The 25,038-nt window shown below is 44.7% G+C and overlaps 1 protein-coding gene across 3 annotated transcripts in view; it reads left to right on the top strand.

Annotated features, from left to right (window-relative positions):
- Positions 1-25,038, top strand: part of GBF1 (golgi brefeldin A resistant guanine nucleotide exchange factor 1) — a 1,570,387-nt gene that overhangs the window by 457,349 nt on the left and 1,088,000 nt on the right. For all 3 annotated transcript variants that reach the window (XM_069240539.1, XM_069240538.1, XM_069240540.1), the window contains one exon: positions 15,784-15,995. In XM_069240539.1, the coding sequence (XP_069096640.1) occupies positions 15,784-15,995 (212 nt within the window). The remainder of the gene's footprint in view (positions 1-15,783; positions 15,996-25,038) is intronic.

Below are 25,038 nucleotides of genomic sequence, written 5' to 3'. Positions count from 1 at the left end.
TATCCCTATGTGCTCCCATTGCATTCTATTGTGACTATACATTGTTTGCACTGTTTTCTATTGCTATTACTGCATATTTTGGTATTGTGTACATATATCTTGTGTATATTTGCTATCCTCATACTGAGGGTACCCCCTGAGATACTTTGGCATATTGTCATAAAAATAAAGTACCTTTATTTTTAGTATATCTGTGTATTGTGTTTTCTTATGATATTGTGCATATGAAACTAGTGGTACTGTAGGAGCTTCACTCGTCTCCTAGTTCAGCCTAAGCTGCTCTGCTAAGCTACCTTTTCTATCAGCCTAAGCTGCTAGACACCCCTCTAGTGGTGCAGGCAGGGCACAGGGGGGCTTCTCAGTCCAGCCACCGACTGGGCTAGGCAGAGGGTCGCCTGATGGTCACTCCTGCACTGGAGTTCGGTTCCTTTCAGGCCTGGGTGCTGCTGGTGCAGTGCTTAGTCCAGGCGTCGGGGTCTTTGTTCCAGGCAGTCGTGGTCGGGGGGGTGCCTCTAGATCCTCTCTGCATGCGTCGCTGTGGGGGGTCGTTTCAGGTTACTCACGCGGTCGCCGTCACCTGGGAGTCCTCTCTGCAGTGTTGGTTCTCTGGAGCTCGAGCCGGGGGCGTCGGGTGCAGAGTGTGAAGTATCACGCTTCCGGCGGAAGTGAGTTCTTTGGAAGTAGCTAAAAGGTTGCAAAGTTGTTGCTGTTTTTGAACAGTGCCGCCGTTCTCTGGAGTTTCTTGGTCCTTCGGGTTCAGGGCAGTCCTCTGAGGCTTCAGAGGTTGCTGGTCCCCGTCGGATGCGTCACTGTGCAGGTCTGGAGACAGGCCGGTAGGGATGGGGCCAAGTCAGTTGTCGTCTCTGCTGGGCTTTCAGGTCAGCAGTCCTTCTTGGTGTAGGTTGCAGGAATCTGATTTCCTGGGTTCTGGGTCGCCCCTAAATACTACATTTAGGGGTGTGTTTAGATCCTGGAGGGTGGCTACACCGTCTTTGTGCCTCCTCCCTGAGGGGAGGGGGGCACATCCCTAATCCTATTGGGGGAACCCTCCAATCTCAAGATGGAGGATTTCTAAAGGCAGGGGTCACCTCAGCTCACGTCACCATAGGGGCTGTCCTGACTGGTGGGTGACTCCTCCTTGTTTTTCTCATTATCTCCTCCAGCCTTGCTGCCAAAAGTGATGGCAGTGGCCGGAGGGGCGGGCATCTCCACTAGCTGGGATGCCCTGGGGCGCTGTAACAAAGGGGCTGAGCCTTTGAGGCTCACCGCCAGGTGTTACAGTTCCTGCAGGGGGTGGTGAGAAGCACCTCCACCCAGTACAGGCTTTGTTCCTGGCCACAGAGTGACAAAGACACTCTACCCATGTGGCCAGAAACTCGTCTGGTTGTGGCAGGCTGGCAGAAACTGGTCAGCCTAGCACTAGGAGTCGGACTGGTATTCAGGGGTCATCTCTAAGATGCCCTCTGGGTGTATTTTACAATAAATTCCACACTGGCATCAGTGTGCATTTATTGTGTTGAGAAGTTTAATACCAACCTTCCCAGATTTCAGTGTTGCCATTATGGAACTGTGGAGTTCGTATCTGACAAACTCCCAGACCATATACTCTTATGGCTATCCTGCACTTACAATGTCTAAGGTTTTGCTTAGACACTGTAGGGGCATAGTGCTCATGCACATATGCCTTCATCTGTGGTATAGTGCACCCTGCCTTAAGGCTGTAAGGCCTGCTAGAGGGGTGACTTACCTATGCCACAGGCAGTGTGAGGTTGGCATGGTACTCTGAGGGGAGTGCCATGTCGACTTAGTCATTTTCTTGCCACAAGCACACACAAGCTGGCAAGCAGTGTGTCTGTGCTGAGTGAGGGGTCCCCAGGGTGGCATAAGACATGCTGCAGCCCTTAGAGACCTTCCCTGGCATCAGGGCCCATGGTACCAGGGGTACCAGTTACAAGGGACTTACCTGAGTGCCTGGGTTGTGCCAATTGTGGAGACAAAGGTGCAGTTTAGGGAAAGAACACTGGTGCTGGGGCCTGGTTAGCAGGGTCCCAGCACACTTTCAATCAAAACTTAGCATCAGCAAAGGCAAAAAGGTAGGGGGTAACCATGCCAAGGATTTTCCTTACAACGGGGTACTTCATATGAGTTACATAACCTGGTGTCTATCAAAGCACACATGTATCCTAAAGTCTAATGGAAAAAGTCAAGTGAGTTTTAAAGTTTCACAATACTGTTGACAAGGTCAACCTCCATTTCTTTGATATCAAAGCAGACCAAAAGTTAAAGGGTCATACCGAGATTGTCGTTTTCAGCATTTTCCCTGCTACATGTCTTTGAGGCTTCTCAGTAGAAGATTGATCTATTAAAGATGTCCACTGCTCATAATCTCCACTATGGAGTGTGTAGACGTTCCTCAACTCAATGAGGGTGCCATACTGGTGATTTTTGTCCTCTTCCGACATACCAAAGTCTTACTTTGGGAAAGGTTCCTCAGCCGAGAACCAAACAGCCAACCACTCCTGAAGTCAGTCTTGCATGGGATGCCTCACTGAACTCTCCCACCTATGGGGTTGTAATGCCACAGACATCAAATTTCTCGGCACAGAAGTATTTCCCAATCCAGAGCATATCATGTTTGGGAGGGCATCTGTGTGGACACCTTCAATTTTCACTGATAGTTGGTGCTTCAGATAAGGGTTGGTCAAGAATGAGCACAATCAAGTGTGGGGCTCTTGATGGTGTAGCAGGCCTCACTTTCCTGGAAGTGTCTCAATCTGTGGCCTATCTTTGGATCATAATGGATACTTAGTTGGGAAATCTTGTGGCCTCATAAATGCTCTCAAGCATTACCTGTGCATTCAAATTAGCTTTTTGTCTCAAATGAGCTGCTGCGTCGGCTGATTAACAGCAGTAATCTGCAGGGTAGATGGGCCCTTTAAGAGAGAATAGCTATCGCAAGTACAACTGGCCCCAGTTCCAAAAATTGTATTTTCACTTATGACTTAAGAGATTGGCCAATTGAGAAATCAGTAAAACCCCTACGGTAACCCATTGTCTAGACAGAGCCCCCCCCAACAACACCAAATTAACAATCTGATAAAACTGTATAAAGATACTCGCTATCTGCGTTCCAGCAACCTCTCCCTGTGCTCTACCCCTAAGATTGAACTCCATTGCATGGGAGATTGATATTTTTCATTCATGGGCCCTACACTTTGGAACTCTCTGCCAGAACACCCGAGATATACTTACCTGTTGCAAAAACACGCCAGGAAACCCAGAGTGGGTACCTGTATGCGGTCTATAGGTATTTAACTAACAGAGGAAGACAGAAAGAGCCTAGTCAAACTTTTTTTTATTTGTTTTTACTTCAAGAAAGAGCAGAAGTACTTAAGATTCAATGCTCTGACCAGGGCCTCCTTTTGTAAACTCTGAAGTGAGGTCTGTGAGGTTCACAGAATAGAGGTTGCTTCTCGGTCTAACATAACCAGTGTCCGACATCTACTTCTTCAGACAACTGAGTTTTGTTCCAGAAGCCTAGCAGTGCACTGGCTGCGTCTAAACCCAGATCAAAATATGACAATTGTGGTGATCTAGGTGGTGGTGTAGGTGTAGAACCACAAGCTTTTCATGAATTGTATCCAAGATTGGTAAGTTGGTAGTGGGTGTAAATCTCTTCTTTATGTAATGGAGGCAATGCCATTAAAACTGTTTTCAGCATGAATTCTGTAACTGAAAGGTGGGGATGTGTAGGTGAACTTCAACAGCCCTCCTGGTGCTGATGGGTTTAGGCGAAATAAGTGGATTTTTGATGTCCCCTAAGCTGTGAGTAGCAAGAGTGAAGGAGAGGGAGGCAGTGGTCCATAACTATAAATACTAAGCAATGGGATGGATAAATTACCGAGCTAATGAACTTTACAAAATGTTGTCCTTATTAGATTTATCCGATATTTTTTTGTCCAAAATGTTTTGACTAATCTAATTCCTTCCTTATATTGTTTAATACCACGTGTTCTAGCTGGGCAGCCAGGTGTTGGTTTCCTCCATTTAGATTCTAATGTCCGTTTAAACTGCTTCAGGCACAAAGTTAAACCAAAGGGCTGAGTGTGGTTGTGTTATAGATTTTTAGACTTGCACATTAGAGGAAGGAAAGGTAGTGAAAGCTGCAGAGAAAGTCCTAACATGACCCTTACTGATACTTGCCTTGGTGGATGAAAATGGACTTACATGCACCTAATTTTAGAGCTTCAGTATCATTGGAGCTTTTTGCAATCTGAATTTTAATGGTGTGGCTGAACAAATACTTGCAAAGGAAAATCACTTTTGAAATGTTTATAATAGAAATTGGAGAGCCTTTCCTTGCAGCAGCAGTGACTTTTTAATAATGACATCTGGTGTACGTTCCTTGCAGTGAGTGATTTAGTCTTGCTAAGAGTGTTCACAAACACAAGCTGTTGTGAAAGCTTACACCCTGAAGCTGCCCTGTTGCTTAATATGCAAGTGCTATTACTTTGCCAAACACCACCATTGTGTAGGGAGTTTGTACTTCTACCTCCAGCACACTTTGTGACAATGATCTGGGATAAGAGGCCCCTTGCTGTACGCACCGTTGTTACATTTCCATTTCCATTACAGGAGCATCAGGGACCATCTTTTCCCTCACATGTATATCTTCAAAGTCCTCTAGGCACACAGCAAAGGATAAGCAGCTAAGCAAGAAATGCTATTCGCTGCAATTTGCTGCTAGTTGCTTATTGCTATAGTGGTCACCATCCATGGCTGCCATCTTTATAGGTTGTTTTGGGCCAGCGCATATTAGGTCTTATCACCCAATGTTTCCTAATGCCAAACAACAATCATTAGGGTGACTCAGATAATTAGTTTCCTTTCTTATTGATCCTGTTAGGCTTATTTCCATCCCTGCAGCTTTGCCTGCTGCCTTTGGTAGAGAATTTCACTGAAATCTTCTTTGAATACTCGTTGAGGAGTTAAGCACCAGTTTGAACTCAATGATCCGCTAACCCAAGCTTATCTAAAGTTGGATTCTGGCTTTATGTGCACCATGGTGCAGCCATTAGCAATATGGTCACCTATTGGGAATATGGCACATCCTCGCTATGTAATTATGTGACAAGACAGGATTTAAACTTGGGGGAGGGATGACAGCTGCGCTTTAGAAGGAAGATTATCAGTATATGCTCTCTGCATCCCCGCTGAAGATTTGGGCTGGATATGTTGCATTTCTAAAAGAACTGATCAACTAAATTCCTGTCTTCTTTGGGCAGAGAACAGTTCTGGCAAATTGGCAACTTCTCTCTTTGCTAGCTTCAGCAACTTGAGAATTTACACAATTTCAAGAAAAAGGAATTAGTGTTAGTATTACCATCAGTGTTTTCTAGTCCATTGCTGGCAGTACTAAAGAAGATGGTTTAAAGGCATGGGAATCCAACATGTATCTGCATCCACTGAAAAACCTCTACCAAAACAATGTCTTCCCAGATTCCCTTCCACAATACATCAGTCTGAAAGAACAAGTGTTGCATGTCATCTCAAAGAGTGGTGATGTATAACCAATGACAGAAGGGTGCTGTGTAGTCTCTAGGGTGCTTATAATTATTACATTTCAATTAAAGCACCTAAATTCCATCTGGAGGTTTTTTCACAAAGGCAAACATCCTTTTGTAGAAGTAAGTCCTAGTACCAGTGCCTTTCTCTGAAAGAGAAAAGCAATTGTTTTTGTATAGGAGCCTTTTGTTCATGTAGCTATTGCCGGGTAAAGAATCTCTTCCAGAACACCATAACAGGAGAATGGGGTTAAAATATCAGGCTTATTTTGTGGAAAAATTTGAATGTTGCTGAGGAAACGGAGAGCACAATAGAAACCCAACCCATCCACTAGCTAAACAGCTCCTTTGAATTGTCTTTGTTGACATGGAAGTGGAAGCACAACTGAAAACCAACAAGTGAACAACTGTCTTCCTCCTTTATGAGCATTCTATGTGGATTCCTTGCACATCACAGGTTAAATGAAACCCAGGAGCAAACTGAATTCTGAAAGCTAAGAAGGAAGTTCAATTTTACTGGGAAATCTAATCTTGACAGTGGCAACAACCATGTTGGTTACCTTCACAACCTTTGTTGTTAAAAAAGAATGAACGCAGCAACAGTACACTCCATGCCTGACACCAATTCTCAATGGGAGTTCTGGGACTGTTTTACTCGTAGGGTGTGTTGTCCTACTCTAAGACTGGACAGTGAGCCTATTATGGTCAAGTTGATGTTCAGAGTGAGGTACAAGCTTATGCCTACAGTCGCAGGGGATTTACCAGGCACGGCTCATCCTTTACGGCGGAGCGCCCCATCCCCCTTGCCCCTCATGAATAGTGCCTGTCAGGCTGAGCTAAGGTCAGCCTAACAGATACTCTTCATGTTCAGCTCAGGCAGCCAGGAGCAAGGCATGAGAAATTTGTGCAGACTCCTGGTTCCCTGAGCTAAATTTTGACGGGCTGAAGAGGTCACAGCTCCTATGGGCATGACCTCGTCTGCTCAGCAAAGGTGCCTTGAGGCCCTACCCCTCGGTGACTAGGGAAGCATCACCCATAGACTCTGACCTGGGCGCTTCAGGTTTAAGCCCTGAAGCGCCCAGGGCGAGTGTCAATCAGTGACACCTCGTCATAGAGTGGGGTGGGATCAGCAGTCTCACTGACCCCCATCCCACTCTGTGACGAAGTTGGGACTGCTGCCGAGGGAAGGCAGCAGTCCCAACCCTCCTGGGACCTCCGAGCTGAAGGTAAGTGTGTGTGTGTGTGTTTTGTTTTTTTTTTAATGAATGTTTGGTGCGTCTATGTTTGAATGTTGATGAGTGTTGTGAATGGATGTGCGTCCATGTGTGAATGAATGTGAGAGTGCTTCCTGCTCGCCCCCCTCTCTATTAAAATTGCCAGCCACCACTGGGATTTACTGAAGTATGAATTGGCTGTTTTGTGCGCCGTTCTGCTATTTGCTTGCAACTTGAGACCAGACTATAAGGCCTTTAGTGTTCTTTGCCCATCCCAGTGTAAACCTGCATGGAACTGTCATTGTTTTTTAGTTCCCGAAGCGATCCCTTTTTATCACGTATTTTGATTATTTCAGCAATGTTCTTCGAGGTACTCACAAAAGCTGTAGTGCATTCTGGAAACATTTGTTTTGGGCAAGGTGAAGGAATTGAACTTGAGGTTTTGCAGCTGGAGCGTTTATTTCATTAATTAATAGCCAAAGAGTTAAATAATGTTCTATCCATATTCCATATAATGGAATAATATAACCTCAAAGAGTTGTTCTGACCTATAATAAATAGGTTTGCATGGCTTTCATTCATTATCAAACAAGCAATCTTTCAACGTGTAAGTGACGGATAACCACTGTCTGCAGAAGAAATGATGATGGTTATCCCCTAGCCGATATATTTTTGTAAATAGTCAGGATACAGTTGTTCTCATAAGTTCTAGTTTGCGTTACTCTCACAGCAGACATTATTCACTTCTGGTGTGGGGATCCAGTAAAGTAGCCACAGACAAGACTTTGATAACCTCCTTCCCATTTATGTTAGTAGTCTCGGCACTAGGTGATGCCTACATGCATGCAATCCTACCTGCAAACCACTTGCTTATGTCGTATCTTATTTCACGCTTTAGACGTTGACTTACCAGTCTACGACATGGCAAGCAAGGGCTTGTAAGCATTTGAAAAATCACTGAGACAATTACATTGCTGCCATTCTGTGCATACTTCTGCCATCTAGTGTTGGGATCGGACGTGTACATGTTGTTTTTTCTTCGAAGACATCTTCGAGTCACGACGAATGTAATCCTCATGGACATTGGCTCCACTGTTAAACTGTTTTCTTTTATTAAAAAAAAAAATCCACTGTCCCGTTCAGACGAGTCTACACTGAGTTCCAAGTCGATGATTATAGATGTTGTCTTAAGGCCTGTTTGGTTTCTTTAGTTCTTTCGGTATAACAATCGCCGGGTCTTCTATAGTTTCGACTCGTTGTGCGTTCTTGTCTGGGTGACTGAGATCTATCCGATGCCCCGCTGTGGGCTTTGCCCCTGTGAGGCCTACTCCAAGTTTGGACAACAAAGAATGCCCCATCTGTGGTGGAAAGTACCCCGTTCCAGTACTACCCTCCGTACGAGGCAAAATACCCCTGGGCAAACCTTTATCAGGTTTTTAACCTCCGTATGTCCCCAGAGCACAAAAAGGCCCCCTGTTCCATCTGTCTGGTTTTCGGCTCTAAAAATACTCTGCACTACAGTAAAGCTCAACACTTTGCTCCTCAATCCATTTCGCGGCAGCAGAGCGACGATGCCCCCAACATCTTCAGTGATGAGGACGTCGGGGACTTCAGCCGCTAAAGCCACACCTTTCAGTGCCCACAGTACCTTCGACACTGGCTTCAGAGACGTCAAGTCTATCTTTAGCTCCAATGTCTTTGGCTCGGAAAACCACCTTGGCACCTGCTGCGCAAAAAATCACTTTTGGTGCCAAAACAAGTTACTGTGACAGCAGCACAGAAACCACATTCAGTGGCTAAGAACAGGGCTCTCTCCTAGTTGACTCGGAGGAGCAACCAGTCCTCCAGCAGTTCCAAGATGAACTCAATGCCTGACAAAAGCGCACCTTGATTGACTTCTAGACAGATCAGATCCTTGTGCAGCCACCACCTAAGCCAAAGGACTCCTGTAGGAAGCTGACTCTGTACAGGGAGTGCAGAATTATTAGGCAAGTTGTATTTTTGAGGATTAATTTTATTATTGAACAACAACCATGTTCTCAATGAACCCAAAAAACTCATTAATATCAAAGCTGAATATTTTTGGAAGTAGTTTTTAGTTTGTTTTTAGTTTTAGCTATGTTAGGGGGATATCTGTGTGTGTGTAGGTGACTATTACTGTGCATAATTATTAGGCAACTTAACAAAAAAGAAATATATACCCATTTCAATTATTTATTATTACCAGTGAAACCAATATAACATCTCAACATTCACAAATATACATTTCTGACATTCAAAAACAAAACAAAAACAAATCAGTGACCAATATAGCCACCTTTCTTTGCAAGGACACTCAAAAGCCTGCCATCCATGGATTCTGTCAGTGTTTTGATCTGTTCACCATCAACATTGCGTGCAGCAGCAACCACAGCCTCCCAGACACTGTTCAGAGAGGTGTACTGTTTTCCCTCCTTGTAAATCTCACATTTGATGATGGACCACAGGTTCTCAATGGGGTTCAGATCAGGTGAACAAGGAGGCCATGTCATTAGATTTCCTTCTTTTATACCCTTTCTTGCCAGCCACGCTGTGGAGTACTTGGACGCGTGTGATGGAGCATTGTCCTGCATGAAAATCATGTTTTTCTTGAAGGATGCAGACTTCTTCCTGTACCACTGCTTGAAGAAGGTGTCTTCCAGGAACTGGCAGTAGGACTGGGAGTTGAGCTTGACTCCATCCTCAACCCGAAAAGGCCCCACAAGCTCATCTTTGATGATACCAGCCCAAACCAGTACTCCACCTCCACGGCGTCTGAGTCGGACTGGAGCTCTCTGCCCTTTACCAATCCAGCCACGGGCCCATCCATCTGGCCCATCAAGACTCACTCTCATTTCATCAGTCCATAAAACCTTAGAAAAATCAGTCTTGAGATATTTCTTGGCCCAGTCTTGACGTTTCAGCTTGTGTGTCTTGTTCAGTGGTGGTCGTCTTTCAGCCTTTCTTACCTTGGCCATGTCTCTGAGTATTGCACACCTTGTGCTTTTGGGCACTCCAGTGATGTTGCAGCTCTGAAATATGGCCAAACTGGTGGCAAGTGGCATCGTGGCAGCTGCACGCTTGACTTTTCTCAGTTCATGGGCAGTTATTTTGCGCCTTGGTTTTTCCACACGCTTCTTGCGACCCTGTTAACTATTTTGAATGAAACGCTTGATTGTTCGATGATCACGCTTCAGAAGCTTTGCAATTTTAAGAGTGCTGCATCCCTCTGCAAGATATCTCACTATTTTTGACTTTTCTGAGCCTGTCAAGTCCTTCTTTTGACCCATTTTGCCAAAGGAAAGGAAGTTGCCTAATAATTATGCACACCTGATATAGGGTGTTGATGTCATTAGACCACACCCCTTCTCATTACAGAGATGCACATCACCTAATATGCTTAATTGGTAGTAGGCTTTCGATCCTATACAGGTTGGAGTAAGACAACATGCATAAAGAGGATGATGTGGTCAAAATACTCATTTGCCTAATAATTCTGCACTCCCTGTATATACTATCTCAAAGTGAGAGATAGTGTGCACAGAGTCCAGGGGTTCCCCAAGAGGCTTGACAGAGGCGGTAATACTAATGCTGGATTTGTGGTAGTGTGGTCGAGCAGTTAGGCTTATCAGAGGGTAGTGTTAAGCATTTGTTGTACACACACAGGCAATAAATGAGAACACACACTCAATGACTTAACTCCCGGCCAATAGGTTTTTATATAGAAAAATATGATTTTCTTTATTTTAGAACCACAAGATTCAAATTGCAGGTAAGTACATTAAATGTAATGTACTTTGCATAGGTATAGATAGGACTTTGAATCAAAAAAGTAATGCACACAGTTTGGCATAAAATGGCAACAAGCTATTTTAAAAGTGGGCACTGCAAAATTCGACAGTTCCTGGGGTTAATACGGTAAGTAAAGCACTTATAAGTTCTGTGTCCGGGGCATATGTAGCCCACCGTTGGGGGTTCAAGTCAACCCCAAACACCCATCACCAGCAACACAGGGCCAGTCAGGTGCAGAGGTCAAAGTGTGGCCCAAATAATATAGGCGTCTATGGAGACCGGGGTTGCTCCGGTTCCAGTCTGCTATCAGGTAAGTACCTGCGTCCTCGTGGAGCAGACCAGGGCGGATTTGTAGAGCACTGGGGGGATCCCAAGTAGGCACACAAAGTACACCCTCAGCGGCACCAAGGCGGCCGGGTGCAGTGGGCAAACAAGGTGTTGGGTTTGTTATTGAAATCAATGAAGGAACCCGAGGGTCACTCAGACGTTGCAGGCAGGGCACAGATGGGACTTCTCAGGCCAGCTACAGACTGGGCAAGGGTGACGGCCACCTGCTGGTCACTGCTGCACCGGTGGTTGGTTCTTCACGAGCCTGGGGGCTGCGGGTGCAGTTCTTCTTCCAGGCGTCTGGTTTCTTCTTTCTGGGCACTCGCAGTCAGGGGGGTCCTCTGGATTCCTTTTGCAGGTGTCGTCGTGGGGGTGAGAGAGGTTCGCCCAGGGTGGGTACGTTGTCCGTGTCATCTGGGGATCCTCTCTGGGTCATTGGTTTCTCTGGACACGGGCCAGGGGCATTGGGTTCTGAGTGGTGGCGACTCATACTTGTGGAGTGAGGTGGGAGTCCCTTTAAAGATGGTTTTTTCTTGCTGGTTTAGACAGGGCCACTATCCACAGGAGCTCGCAGGATGCGTAGCTGTTGCAGGTTCTTTGAATCAGGAGACAGGCCGGTAGGGCTGGTGCCAAAGCAGTTGTAGTCTTCCTTCTTCTCTGTGGGGTTTTCAGGTCAGCAGTCCTCCTTCTTTGTAGGTCATCAGGAATCTTATTTCCTGGGTACAGTTTCGCCCCTAAATACTAAATTTAGGGGTGTGTTAGGGCCCAATGGCTACTGTCCCTGAGGGTGGCTACACCATCCTTGTGCCTCCTCCCTTTGGGGAGGTGGGGCGCATCCCTATTCCTATTGGGCTAAATCCTCAAAACCACGATGGACGATTTTCTAAGGAGGGTGTCACTTCAGCTCTGGCCACCTTAGGGGTGGACCTGGCTGAGGGGGTGGTGACTTTGTTTTTCTCATGTTTTTCTCATTATCTCTCATTATCTCCCCGGACTTACAGCCAAAAGTGTGGGCTGTCCGGGGGGCGGTAATCTCCACTAGCTGGAGTGCCCTGGGGTGTTGTAACACTAGGCTTGAGCCTTTGAGGCTCACCACCAGGTGTTACAGTTCCTGCAGGGGGAGGTGTGAAGCACCTCCACCCAGGACAGGCTTTGTTCCTGGTCACAGAGTGCACAAAGGCACTCACCCCATGTCGCCAGAAACTGGTCTGGAAGGGGCAGGCTTGCAGAGACCGGTCAGCCTAGCACTAGCAGTTGGGCTGCCATGCAGGGGCCATCTCTAAGATGCCCTCTGTGTGCATTTCTCAATAAATTTCACACTAGCATCAGTGTGGTTTTATTGTGCTGAGAAGTTTGATACCAAACTTCCCAGTATTCACTGTAGCCATTATGGAACTGTGGAGTTTGTGTTTAACAAAATCCCAGACCATATATTCTACATGACTACCCTGCACTTACAATTTATAAGAATTGGCATAGACACTGCAGGGGCATAGTGCTCATGCAGCTATGTCCTCACCTGTGGTATAGTACATACTTCCTTGGGGCTGTAAGGTCTGCTAGAGGGGTGATTTACCTATACCACAGGCAGTGGGTTGTGGGCATGGCACTCTGAGGGGAGTGCCATGTCGACTTAGTCATTTTCTCCCCACCAGCACACACAAGCTGTGAGGCAGTGTGCATGTGCTGAGTGAAGGGTCCCCAGGGTGGCATAAGATATGCTGCAGCCCTTAGAGACCTTCGCTGGGCCCTTGGTACCAGGGGTACCCTTTACAAGGGGCTTAACTGTGTCAGGGCTGTGCCAATTTTGGAGACAAAGGTACAGTTTAAGGAAAGAACACTGGTGCTGGGGCCTGGTTAGCAGGGTCCCAGCACACTTTCAATCAAAGCTGGTATCAACAAAAGGCAAAAAGTTAAAGGGTAACCATGCCAACAGTGGCATTTTCCTACAACTCCCTTCCTCCTAAAACTTACGTGACTTTCTAGGAAGTCCTCGACATGCCACTGGAGTCACATCCAAAAGTGAATAGATGACACCGCAGGGGCACCAGTCTCCTGTCACCTCTGCCTCATCCATAGCCCCCTCATCTCACCACCTCCTCCTGAGCCTTCCTCTTCATCTCCTCCTCACTTAACCTCTCCCACTTCCTTACCCTGTGCTTCTCTGACCACAGTGATCCCTACACTCTGGCCATGGGATGGACAGTGGGATCTTCACATGATCCTTATGATGCACCTTTCCATCCACAACCACACAATGACCCCTGGGGTTAGAAATCCCCTCCGACCAATGGGTCTTCAACATCATATGCAAGAGTTACTGTTTGGAGCTCACAACCACACCACAAGACTTCCCTCCCTACAAGCCCACCTTCTCTCCAGAACATTAGTTCCTCCTTCAGGAGGCAGAAGAGGCACTCATTCACAAGAGGGCTATAGAGCCTGTGCCACTCCACCACCGCGGCAAGGGAAGGGTACTCCCCCCTGTACTTTCTCATCTCCAAGAAGGATAGTTCTCTCAAGTCCCTTCTTGGCCTCTTGCCCCCTCAGCAAGTGTATCCTCTTGAGGCACTCCCACATGGTGACGCTCCAGGATGTCATACAGAAGCAGGGAGGCACTCACTCTCCACAGTTGTCTGCGTTAGACCACAGCATTTGGCAATGGGCACTCCATCAAAGAGTCTACCTACCAGCAAAGTACCTACCTGTAGTGGACATTGATTTTGCAGATCTACTTGTCAGGATGCAGGAACAAGTCCATGAGTGGGAACTCCACCTGCAAGCCCTACTTCTGTAATTCCATCGGTGGAGGTTCTCCTCTGTAGACATCTTTACTACTGCCGAAAATGCAAAATGCTGAAACTTCGCCTCCAGGTGCCCACACCCACACCCCATGGGCAATGCACTATGGATGAACTGATCAGGGATATTTGCCTTCGCATTTCTGCCTCTCTCACTTCTTCCCTTCATGGTACGTAGGCTTCAGCAAACATCCTTCACCCTCATCGTGTTGGCTCCAACTTGTGCCAGACACCCTGATTAACCATCCTCTGCGACCTCTCCCTAGTGCTCTATGAGAAACTGCCTTACTGGATGAACCTTCTCACACAGAGCAAGGGCACGATAAGACACCTGAATACCAAGCAGCTAATTATTGGGATTTGGCTTCTGAAGTCTTATAATTTGGCTACCTCAACCTGCCTTCAGAGTGTGTGACCATTCTGAAGAAGGCACACAGGCCTACAATGAGATCTGCTCTACTGCCAAATGGAAACGATTTGTGCACTGCTATACTCCAAGGCACAGTAACCCTTTTCAAGCAGCAGTTTAAGACATTCTCTGTTATCTGCTTCACTTGCAAAAATAGGGCCTTGCTTTCTTCTCCATCTGACTTCGTTTAGCCACAAGTGCTGCTTACCTTCAAAACAGGCAACACTTCTTGGAGGTGCTCAGAGGAATCCTGCCTCCAGAGTGCTGCCTTCCTCTGTGTGGAACCTCAACATAGTTCTCACCAGACTTATGACCATCCTTTTGAACCACCACTATCGATTTCAACTACTTCACTCATGCCCTTTGTAGTTTTTTTTTTTAGAAGGTGTCCTTACTAGTGGCCATCTCCTCCCTTAGGCGTATCAGTGAACTTGATGCCGTAAAACTGGGGGAGCTTTTCTTTTCCATTTTACAAGGGTAGGATAGTCCTAAAGGCCAAACCCCAAGGTAGTCTTTTCCTTCCACCTCAGTCAAACCATCAAACTCCTGTGTTCTTTCCATATCCAGGTTCAGTGGTAGAGATGGCTCTTCACACATTAGATGTCAAAAGGACCTCATTACATTGACAGAACAAAACCCTTCCGTAAAACACAACAGCTCTTTGCCTCTTTTTCTCAACCACACAAGGGTCATGCCTGCTCTAAAGTGGGAATAGTACAATGGTTTGTATAAAATGTATCTAGACCTGGTTGGCCAAAGCCAAAACAATTTTGCCTGCCCCTCCCAGACCCCACTCTGCCCACAACAAGGGAGCCTCTGTGGTTTCCTAGGTAACATCCTTATAGATGACATGTGCAAAGCAGACGCCTAGTCTTAATACACACACTTTCACCGAGCACTACTGTGTGGATGTCCTTGCACACCAGCAAGCTAATGTGGGCCAGGCTGTACTCTGTACATTTTTCCAGCCCTCTGCAATATTCTTCATCTAGCCACCGCTTACGGAATACCTGCTTTATAGTCTGTGCACTGCATATGTATCTACAGCTGCTCATGCCATGAACTGAAAACATTACCCTCTGAGCATCGGTTTGTGGTGTGTAGGCCTGTAGAGCCACATGCACCCATCCTCCTCCGAGAAGCCTTTGGTTGTTGCCAATGTTTTTCTTTCTTAATTTCTGGCATAGTCGTTTTTTTCTGTTACTTTACGCTTCATTTCCATCCTCACACTATGGGAAAAAACAATCCAACAATGTAGCGGATTCCCTTGTGCATTACGAACGGGAGGTGGAATCACTATACCTCGTGACTCGAAGACTTCTATGAAGAAAAACGAGTTGCACAGATCCGAGCCAACACTGGAAGGCAGGAATATGCACACAATGTGAATCTGCAGCACAACATGCCACAAAAGGAGGCTTAATGTGTTACAATTTCCTTCACTTGTAACATCTTTTTTAGTTTTCCAGTGTTTGAATTTAATTTAAACATCTTACTTTGTTTTTAAGTGTATGAATTAAATCGCATTAACAATACTTTAAAAAAAATGTTGGTATCTAACTAGTTTTTAAATAATTTGTTTTATGCATTTGATCAGCTTTAAATGATGGTTGACATTCCAGTGCTTTATCGGTAACCTATTCTTCTTGTTTCTATAGGTGTTGCCCTGGTTCCGTATGGTCTACCATGTATTCGTGAGCTCTTCCGTTTTCTCGTTTCTCTCATAAACCCCTATGACAGGCACAATTCGGAGGTGATGATCCACATGGGCTTGCATCTTCTAACAGTGGCTTTGGAATCGTCAACGCTTTCAAACTATGCCTCTCTTCTAGGGCTGGTTAAAGATGAACTCTGTAGGCATCTCTTTCAGGTAATCATATAGTGTGTTTCGATTGGGAGCTTAGCTTGACTGTTATTTGTAAGTGTAATGCAAAAAGAATTGTTGACTAGTAGGTATAAGTCGTATGCTAAATATTTCCACCTGCTCTTTGAACCAGTTTTGTGCTGTTCTCGTATCGTTGAACTATCAACTCAGCACAGTTTCATTGAAATGCAGATGGCTTCAGTGCTTGTGTGTACTATTATTTAAACGGTGTTGTCACTACAGCTTTAAGGCTATGTGGCGATTATGAAAGAATACAAAACGGAGGAAATATAAAAAGGGAAAATACCTTTCAGTTCTTACGTGAGTACACTAGCATCCGTTCCTTATTCTGAATTCATACTTATGGGTTGGTTTATTCTGCTAATACCTTAATCATGTCATAAAGTATGTATACTATTGAAAACAGGTCAGTTAGATCATTAATCAGTTTTGCCTAAACTAATAAAAAAATATATATGTTGAATTGTTGCAGGCTAAAGCAAATGCTTAATTTGTAAGAACAGCAAGCATTGGCAAAAAAACGTGGGACTCTCCTATGCAAAACCTAATGGCTTTCTTAATGTTTTTAGCCATATTGTACAGCATGGCTGAAATTATAAAAAGAAAAAAAAAGAGCTACGACATGACCATTGCTGGCCGACTCGTAATGTTTGTGTTCTTTATTTTCTTAGCATGTCAACCATGCTGTACAGCAGCCTTGTTGGTGTACATTATGAGCATTGACAGTACCAGTAGATCTTGCATATGCAAGACGTATTGGCTTTGCCAGTGCTTAGGAAGAAAACTCTGACAAGACCAGGAATGCCAACATTGTAGCACTTTTTTTCTGGTGGGACGGGACGATTGGTAAGGGCAAGCAACAATGGGAGCAGGAGTTTTGAGTGACAACGCAAGAGACCAAGGGGCAAGGTGGGATGGCAGTGTATGGGGCAAGCAACAGTTGGGAGGGGCTCAAATAGCAGGTAAGTGAAGGAAGCAGAGTAGGCCACTGTTAAACACCATGATTACCAACACGCTACTGGGTGTTGTATACACTTGTCATACAAAAAGAGTGCACTGTTCCTATAGAAGGGTGCACAGGTTTACGCAGAGGCACTTCTTTTGTTAGAAGCAAGGGCTCTCACACATCCAATGGATGTCATGCTTCATCATAGGGCCAGCTCCTCATCAGGCCGGCCCTGCAATGCCTGATAGGCCCCACAAGGGGGCACTTTACCGGAGATCTTTTCAAGTCAAAAAGTATATGCTGTGGTGTTAGTAGGAGTATATTCAAGCCTACCCTCAAGAGAAAGCTGGAGAAAAAGAAAATTAAAATTGGCTCTAAAGTCTCCAAACAATTGATTTAATTAGTGTAGAGACTCTAGCTCAACATTAAAAACAAGGGGGAATGGGAAAGGAATAAGGTTCCACCACTCAGCAACCAACACCAGACTAAACAGGGAAAGTATCTCTGTGGCTGGTAAAAACGTTCAACATGTTTCGCCCCGTGGGTGTCTCTACAGATCATGTGGCGCTTCATCAGGCCCCGAAAACTATAACTCCTAAGCTTTTAATATACCCCTAAATTTCAGGGAAACATAAAGGAAGGACTACTTACATAAAAAGGCTAAAATAGTCTACATAGGGGAACCTGTGTGAGATAACAAAAAAATGTCATATCATTGGACACAAGGTAATATATCAACACTCAATAACCTCACCCAATCACGTGAAGCACTCGCTGTTGGTCGTGCTAGAACACACAGAATGTCACACAATCCACTGTGATAGATAAGGAAAAACGGGGGCGGGGGTTGTTGCTTACCCTTCCATATTAAGGATCAGGCTCCTTGGGATACAACGGACCTTTGGACTGACATCGTTCTGTAGAGATCATGCAGACAATAGTATGTAAAACATATGTAAATTGTCATGTATTTATTTCTATACAGAATACCAAGTGTATAACATTACTCGAAAAGCCACCCCATTGCCTTCCGAACGTTACACTCCAATTGATTCACTCCAATTGATTCACTCCATGTATGTTAGGGAGCCAATGTTAAAGGATAATTGGGCATGGTACTAAAACCAAGGCTGATAGTAACTTAAGACAGGCCTTCAATTTGAGGCACTAAGTGAGTGTGAGGCGCGCTGCGCAATGGAAGCTACTTACCAGATGTCTCCCAAAAATCAATGCGTTAGTGATCTGCTTTATTAGCAGCTTGCAGAGAGAACCATTGCCATAGGAAAAAAGCGGTTCTAGAATTTACTTGTTCAACACCATCACACGCCGTAGACCTACCCGACGGCCGCAATCCCGGAAGTGAACCATGACCGGGCTCCGGCGTTAATAAAGGTCATGGCGTGCCAGCTGGACCTATCAAAATGAAAGCGTCTCTCAGACGAGTGTGGAAACTGCGAACACCCAGGAGAGGGGGAGCAACACTGGCTCCTGCCTGTTGTTGTCCATATACATGGCAACCAAATCAGCGTGCCATCGGGACCTATCATAATGAAAGCGTCTATCTGATGCGTGTGGGGATAGCCACACCCAGAGCAGGCGGAGCAACACTGCCTCCTGCCCGTCGGTGCCCGTATACATGGCAACCAACTAAGCGTGAACTGAAGAAAAGACAAAAATGGAGGGCGCAATCGACTTAAATCGTCTCCTATGCAAAAAATAAAAAGGGGGTCACAGATTAGAGAATGCGCTAAAATCAAAATATGACTATCATATACTACTGATATATCGGTGTTAACACACAATGTTGAAAAAGATCACTCATAGGGAAAAATTGAGCTCCATGTTCACAGGGATAGAGGCTGAACAAGTAAAGTTGTATAGTGTCAGTATGAGCGACTCGTAAAATACACCTTAATCGGATTCTGTGGAGACACACAGAAAAGGCCTCACCCAAAGGATACTGGTGTGTGTATCTTGGAAACAACACGAGAGAGGGTGTAGTTGGCAAGGAATTTAAGAGAGCTACTTCCATAACACAATCATCTGAAGACTGGCGTTTCATTTCACAGAATAACCAGGGATAAATACAGTCATCTAATGGTCATGAGCCAGAGCCTCATCCATGGGATGTCATCTTTCAGCCCATTGATATGAGTCTCCAGTCTGAAAACCCAACGTTGTTCTTTCTCAGAGACTCTTAGAGCCTTTACTCAAATAGTTAGGACATTCTAACACTACCCACCGTTTGTCCTTAGGGGTGTGGTTAGTCTGACGAAAGTGAACACTCAGTTTTGTAGTTGTCCGTCCACATCTAATGTTACTACGATATTCATTGATACGGATCTTAACAGGTTGTGTAGTCATCCCTACATAACGTAACTGACACGGGCAAGTGATTATGTATATGCAATTCCGTGTATTGCTATTAGTATGTTTGGGCAAGTGCCAACGTCCAATGGGATGTAAATCGAAGTACTTGGTACGTAGGTTCAAGGGGCAGACATTACAGTTACTGCAAGGGTGATGTCCTTGAACTGGTGGGAGTTGCCACAAGGTGGACTGAGACGGTTTGGAAGGTACAACCTTGGGACGTGTATGGACCACTAGGTCTTTGATGTTTCAAGTCCGTTTGAAAGAAAACAAAGGTTTTGGTATAGCATCACCCCCTCTACCCAAGATAGACCATCGATTGTTAATTAATTTCCAAATGGAATTAGACAGTGGAGTGTAGGTGGAGACACACGTTAACCTAGGATCTGATGGATTGGGCACAGATGTCAGAAGCGCTTCTCTGTGGTTATTTCGAGCACGTTTACGGGCAGAGTTCACTATTTGAAATGGGTAATGTCTCTCATGTAATTGGTGTGATACGTCATCTACTTGTATCTCAAAGCTGGAAACCTTGCTGTAGTTGCGGCAGAGTCTCAGGAACTGACCATAGGGTAGATTATCTCGTAGAGATTTTGGGTGATGACTTTCGTACAAAAGCAAATCATTACAGTCAGTTTTTTTATGGTATGTGGTGGTTTCCAATTTGCCATGACAAATAGATATTAGTGAGTCAAGGAAAGGTAGTTGTGAAGTTGAAACAGTAGAGGTAAATTTCAGAAAAGGGTCCAATCCATTGACCCAAGGGGTTAAGTCCCCACCAATAGAGTAAGTCCTTATCATAGTATGAGGATGTTCTCAATATACCTGCGCCACAATTTGATGTTGTTTTTGAAAGGATTAGAGTCATGAAGTATAAAATTATCCTCAAAATGATACATATAAAGACAGGCCAGACTGGGGGCGAAGGTGCTTCTCATCAAGGTCCCTCGTATTTGATGAAAAAGTTGATCCTCAAATTCAAAATAATTTTCACTCAATGCCAAAGAAGAGCATTCCATGATGAAAGATATGGGAGTGGGAGATGTATGATTCTTATTTGATAAGATATCCTCTACAACTCGGAGAGTTGCGGTCTGTGGTATATTGGTATAGAGAGACTCCACATCCAAGCTTATTAAGACATAGACAGGATCAGAAGCATTAATTTGGCCAATAAGGTTCAGGACCTCAGTAGTGTGTTTCAAAAAAGTCGGAGTGTCTCTTACCAGAGGCTGCAAGAAATGGTCACAGAAAGTAGATAGTGGTTCCAAAACTGAGCCAATTCCCGACACGATTGGCCGTCCTGGAGGAGGATGGACATTTTTATGAGTCTTAGGCAAACTATAGAAATAAGGAATACGAAGATTACTGGTATCAAGGAAATCAGCTTCCTTCCGTGAGATCCATGCGTTCGTTAGTGCCTCGTCAACCATAGTTTGTATTTTTAGTTGTAAATCACCGGTGGGATCCTGAGTAATGGGGTGGTAATAAGTGGGATCACTCAAAAGGCGTAGACATTCCTTTCTATACATCTGGGCATCTAGAATAACTATTACACCTTTGTCTGCTGGCTTGATAATTATATAGGGGTCAGCGTCCAAAGAATTGAGCGCTCCCTTATCAGATGACGACATGTTCTTGAAAGCATGCTTAGGTTGTAATTTCTTGACATCTAGTGGGCCCGCCTTCTCAAAAGCAAGTACCTCACATGGCATGGTGGCAGTGGGCGGAATTAAAGTGGAAGGCTTACTTAAGCCAGAATCATCTGGACACTCCCTGGTTCTATCTTGGAAAAAGAAATGTAATCGTATCTTTCTGAAAAAGTGAGAAAATTAGCAATTAAGGTGAAAAAAGGAGTAGGGACAAAGCCCAGACCTTTATTCAGCACCCTTAAGTCATTAGTTGAAAGATGTCTAGAGGATAGATTGACTACTAAGTCTTTTGGTTCTGGTCCTGGCTCCTGGTCACCATTTGGGTTTCTTCTCTGGACCAGTGAACGTGGCGTCCTCTTCCTCCGCGCCTGCCTCTTCCTCTGCCCCGCCTCTGCCTAAAAAAGGTACAAAAGGGACAAAGGGCCGTGGTTGGAAAAAAGGATAGTGGGGTTGCCATGGTAGTTGTTGGTGAACAGGGTAAAGAAGAGGGGTATTGTAAAAAGATTGCAATCCACCATCACCCGTGCTCCAGCCGTCTGATGAGGAACTATTGCTATAGGTACGTGGTTTCCTATAGACAAGGCCAGAATCATCTGAAGGACGTGAATGAGTATCTGCCTCATAGTCCTCTTTAGTATAGGGGTACACCTTCTCTCTGCTGAACCTATTAATGTCTTTTTGAAGTTTAGTGATTTTTTTGTTGTTAGGTAGTCCTTATTTTCATTCAGTTCTGTGTTAATCTCTGTCAGGCGCGCCTTGGAAGAGGAGTCTTAAGAGCGTTTTCTGTTCGGTTAATCTCAATGGTAATAGTCAGCTAGTCTTTTTGATGTATTAATAATGAGGACTAACCAATCACGAGTGCATTTCCATGTAATCTGTGCCCAATCCTTTCTGAAGATCAGATCCTGTAAAAAAGTCCTTGGCACATTAGTCACAATAAGTCCATTGGGTGCTATATTAGCTCGAAGATATTCAGTCATAATAGTCCCATGTAGGATCGTCTTTATCAGGTCACGTTTTAGAGAGGAAAGTTTGTCCCCATCCTCCTCCTGGCTCCCAGAGGGCCCTGCCCTATCATTACCTAAGATAGACTGTGTCTGAAGTATTGCAGTCACTACTTCATCATTGAAACTTAAACCCTGGAAATCCTCCATTATGGGGAAACCAGGTGTCTGCAGATGATGATCTGAAGGAATGTCTATTAATCCAAAAGTTTATTCCAGAAAAAGTCCCACAGCTAAGCTGCTGTACAAAACTATCAATATCAAGAGAGACAGGGAGATTTATGAGGTACAGTAAACGGCCTCCCAAGATACTATGTCATACAAAAAGAGTACACTGTTCCTATAGAAGGGTGCACAGGTTTACGCAGAAGCACTTCTTTTGTTAGAAGCAAGGAACCTCACACATCCAATGGATGTCATGCTTCATCATAGGGCCAGCTCCTCGTCAGGTTGGTGCTGCAATGACTGACGGGCCCCTCAAGGGGCCACTTTACCGGAGATCTTTTCAAGTCAAAAAGTATATGTTGTGGTGTTAGTAGGGGTATATTCAAGCCTACCCTCAAGAAAAATGTTGACCTAGAGTCTCTATACTAATTCAATAAATTTTTTGGAGACTTTAGAGACAATTTTAATTTTATTTTTCTCCAGCTTTCTCTTGAGGGTAGGCTTGAATATACTCCTACTAACACCACAGCATATACTTTTTGACTTGAAAAGATCTCTGGTAAAGTGCCGCCTTGTGGGGCCCGTCCGGCATTGCAGCGCCGGCCTGACGAGGAGCTGGCCCTATGATGAAGCATGACATCCATTGGATGTGTGAGGGCCCTTGCTTCTAACAAAAGAAGTGCCTCTGCGTAAACATATGCACCCTTCTATAGGAACAGTGTACTCTTTTTGTATGACATAGTATCTTGGGAGGCTGTACACTGGACCTCATAAATTTCCCTGTCCCTCTTGATGTTGATAGTGTTGTATACACTTGCCTGGCTTTGTAAGCAGGGCTTTTTTTCTCCTTTTTTCCCCTCGCTTTCTGTCAGAGTCAACTTTAAAACACCTGCCTGTTTTATGCACCTGGAGAATGTCACCTTGCAAGTTCGGGGACTGGCATTCAAAGTTGAAGAACGATCAGCGACTGAGGGATGAGTGTGTGAGGGCAGGGAGATACCTGTTCTGGGGTGTATGTTTTAGTAGTGCAGTAGGTACAATGGCATCAGGGCTGAGGATATCACAACTGCCCCACAATTACTGCCGTTTCTTAGAGCTAAAGTTAAGGAGACAGGGACTTAGGGCAAGTTTATTGTTTGGAATGCAAGGGTACCTGCTGATTGAGTCTGTATCGTGTGGGCAACAGGTGCTACCTGTCTCATAACTTTAGGGCTAGTGTAGGCTCGGTTCGGAGCCTGTATGTAGGTTTGAAGCTAAAAGACCCACAAAAAAATACAATGTTGAAGTTTGAAAAAGACCATTGTTGAAAGATGGTTAGTCTGCATGAGCACATGCGGCAAAGATCTCTGTGCAGGAAGTGGCCTCAGACTTAAATGTTACTCGGAGAGGCTCCACTTTTTGTTTATTGTAACAGAGCAGCAAACCCTTCGGAGTTGTACAAAATTACGTTTTCAGCCTACATAGAATATTGTAGAGATATGTTGGCTTTTATAAAGCAAAAATCATGTTTGCAATAGACCGCTTGTAATCTGCTCGCCTGCTGCAACTAGTGTGGCATGTTGAAAAACAAAAAAAAAGTGCCTGAGTGGCAGCACCCCGATGTGTTACCACTCTCAGCTCAACTTTATCTCACTTTTGCATGTTTTTAGAAATTGTTTATTTTTATTTTGATAGCTTGTTTACAACTTGGATAACGAGGAACATGGGACTGTGGAGGGTTTAAAGCTCTATGACTTGCCTGCCGCTGGCTGCGTCATGGTGCTTTTTTTGTTATGATGAGTGAGGGTAGGGCACCCTGAAATGGTGGAGGGGGAAGCAACATGAGGGACAGCATGAGGTCGATGGGAGGAAACAGAAAAACGGCAGGCTGCGGGCGAGGGAAGGAGGGGGAAGCACGATGACAGAGGGTGGGAGATGGCAGCCATTACTATGGGCTGCAGGAAGAGGACAATAGGGGAGCACAACAATAAACAATTCGAAGTGAAGAGACTGCTTGGAAACAAATGCTTGCTTATAGAGTACTCCATCTGAACCCAAAAAAACAGAATTATCTCGAAGTGCGCGACCAGTGGAAGGCCCTTGCCACAGGCAGGAAATTGTGCTTGGTCCATGCTCTGATGAATTGAAAAAAAAAAAAAATTATAATGAAGAGAAAGTGTAATCACCATATTTTGACCAGTGAGAAGCAAGAAAATGAGTGATGATGAAGCCAACCAATGGTATGTAATGGACAGTCTCTAAGCCATTTTAAGATTGTTGTTTTTAAAAAAAATGTTTGCTAGCAAAAGATCTTGTAAGCAACAGCACATGTGTGGTCTCGGACTAAACCTAAAAAAGGACATTTGCAAGGCACTTGCAGCATACAGCTGCAGTTAGTGCCTGCCTAAAACATGACTTGCCATAACAATCTAAAAATAATAAACATCAGATTTTGCAGGACAACAGGTGCTGATTTCAAGGACACCAGATTATTCCCCCAGTCAGCCATGGAGTTACTTGATAACCGAATCAGAACACGCACACTCCTATGAAAAACACTAGTGCCATTACTCTGCATTTCTATGGTGAATTCTGTGTGCTTCAGTCTGCTTGGATTGCAAAGCCTTTCCTCTTAAGACAGAACCATAGCTGTGCTATATGTACACATTTCATTGTGCTAGCAATTTGCAAAGGAATTTTGAAATAAAATGAACATTTAACTCAGTTTCTGAAAATACTGTGATTCCAAAGGGTTAAAATTCTTGAAACCAAGCTTGTTCAATTGGAACAGCACTGTACAGGATAGTGGTAGTTTGTTGTCTTCACTTCCAAACTGGTATATCTTCACAATGAGAAGGTGTATTGCAGAACCTAACAAATGACTTTCAACTTTGTATTTTCTGAAAGGAAAA

The sequence above is a fragment of the Pleurodeles waltl genome, chromosome 6 (genome assembly GCF_031143425.1).
Source record: "Pleurodeles waltl isolate 20211129_DDA chromosome 6, aPleWal1.hap1.20221129, whole genome shotgun sequence".
NCBI classification, from domain to species: domain Eukaryota; kingdom Metazoa; phylum Chordata; class Amphibia; order Caudata; family Salamandridae; genus Pleurodeles; species Pleurodeles waltl.
This window is presented reverse-complemented; position numbering and strand designations above follow the sequence as displayed.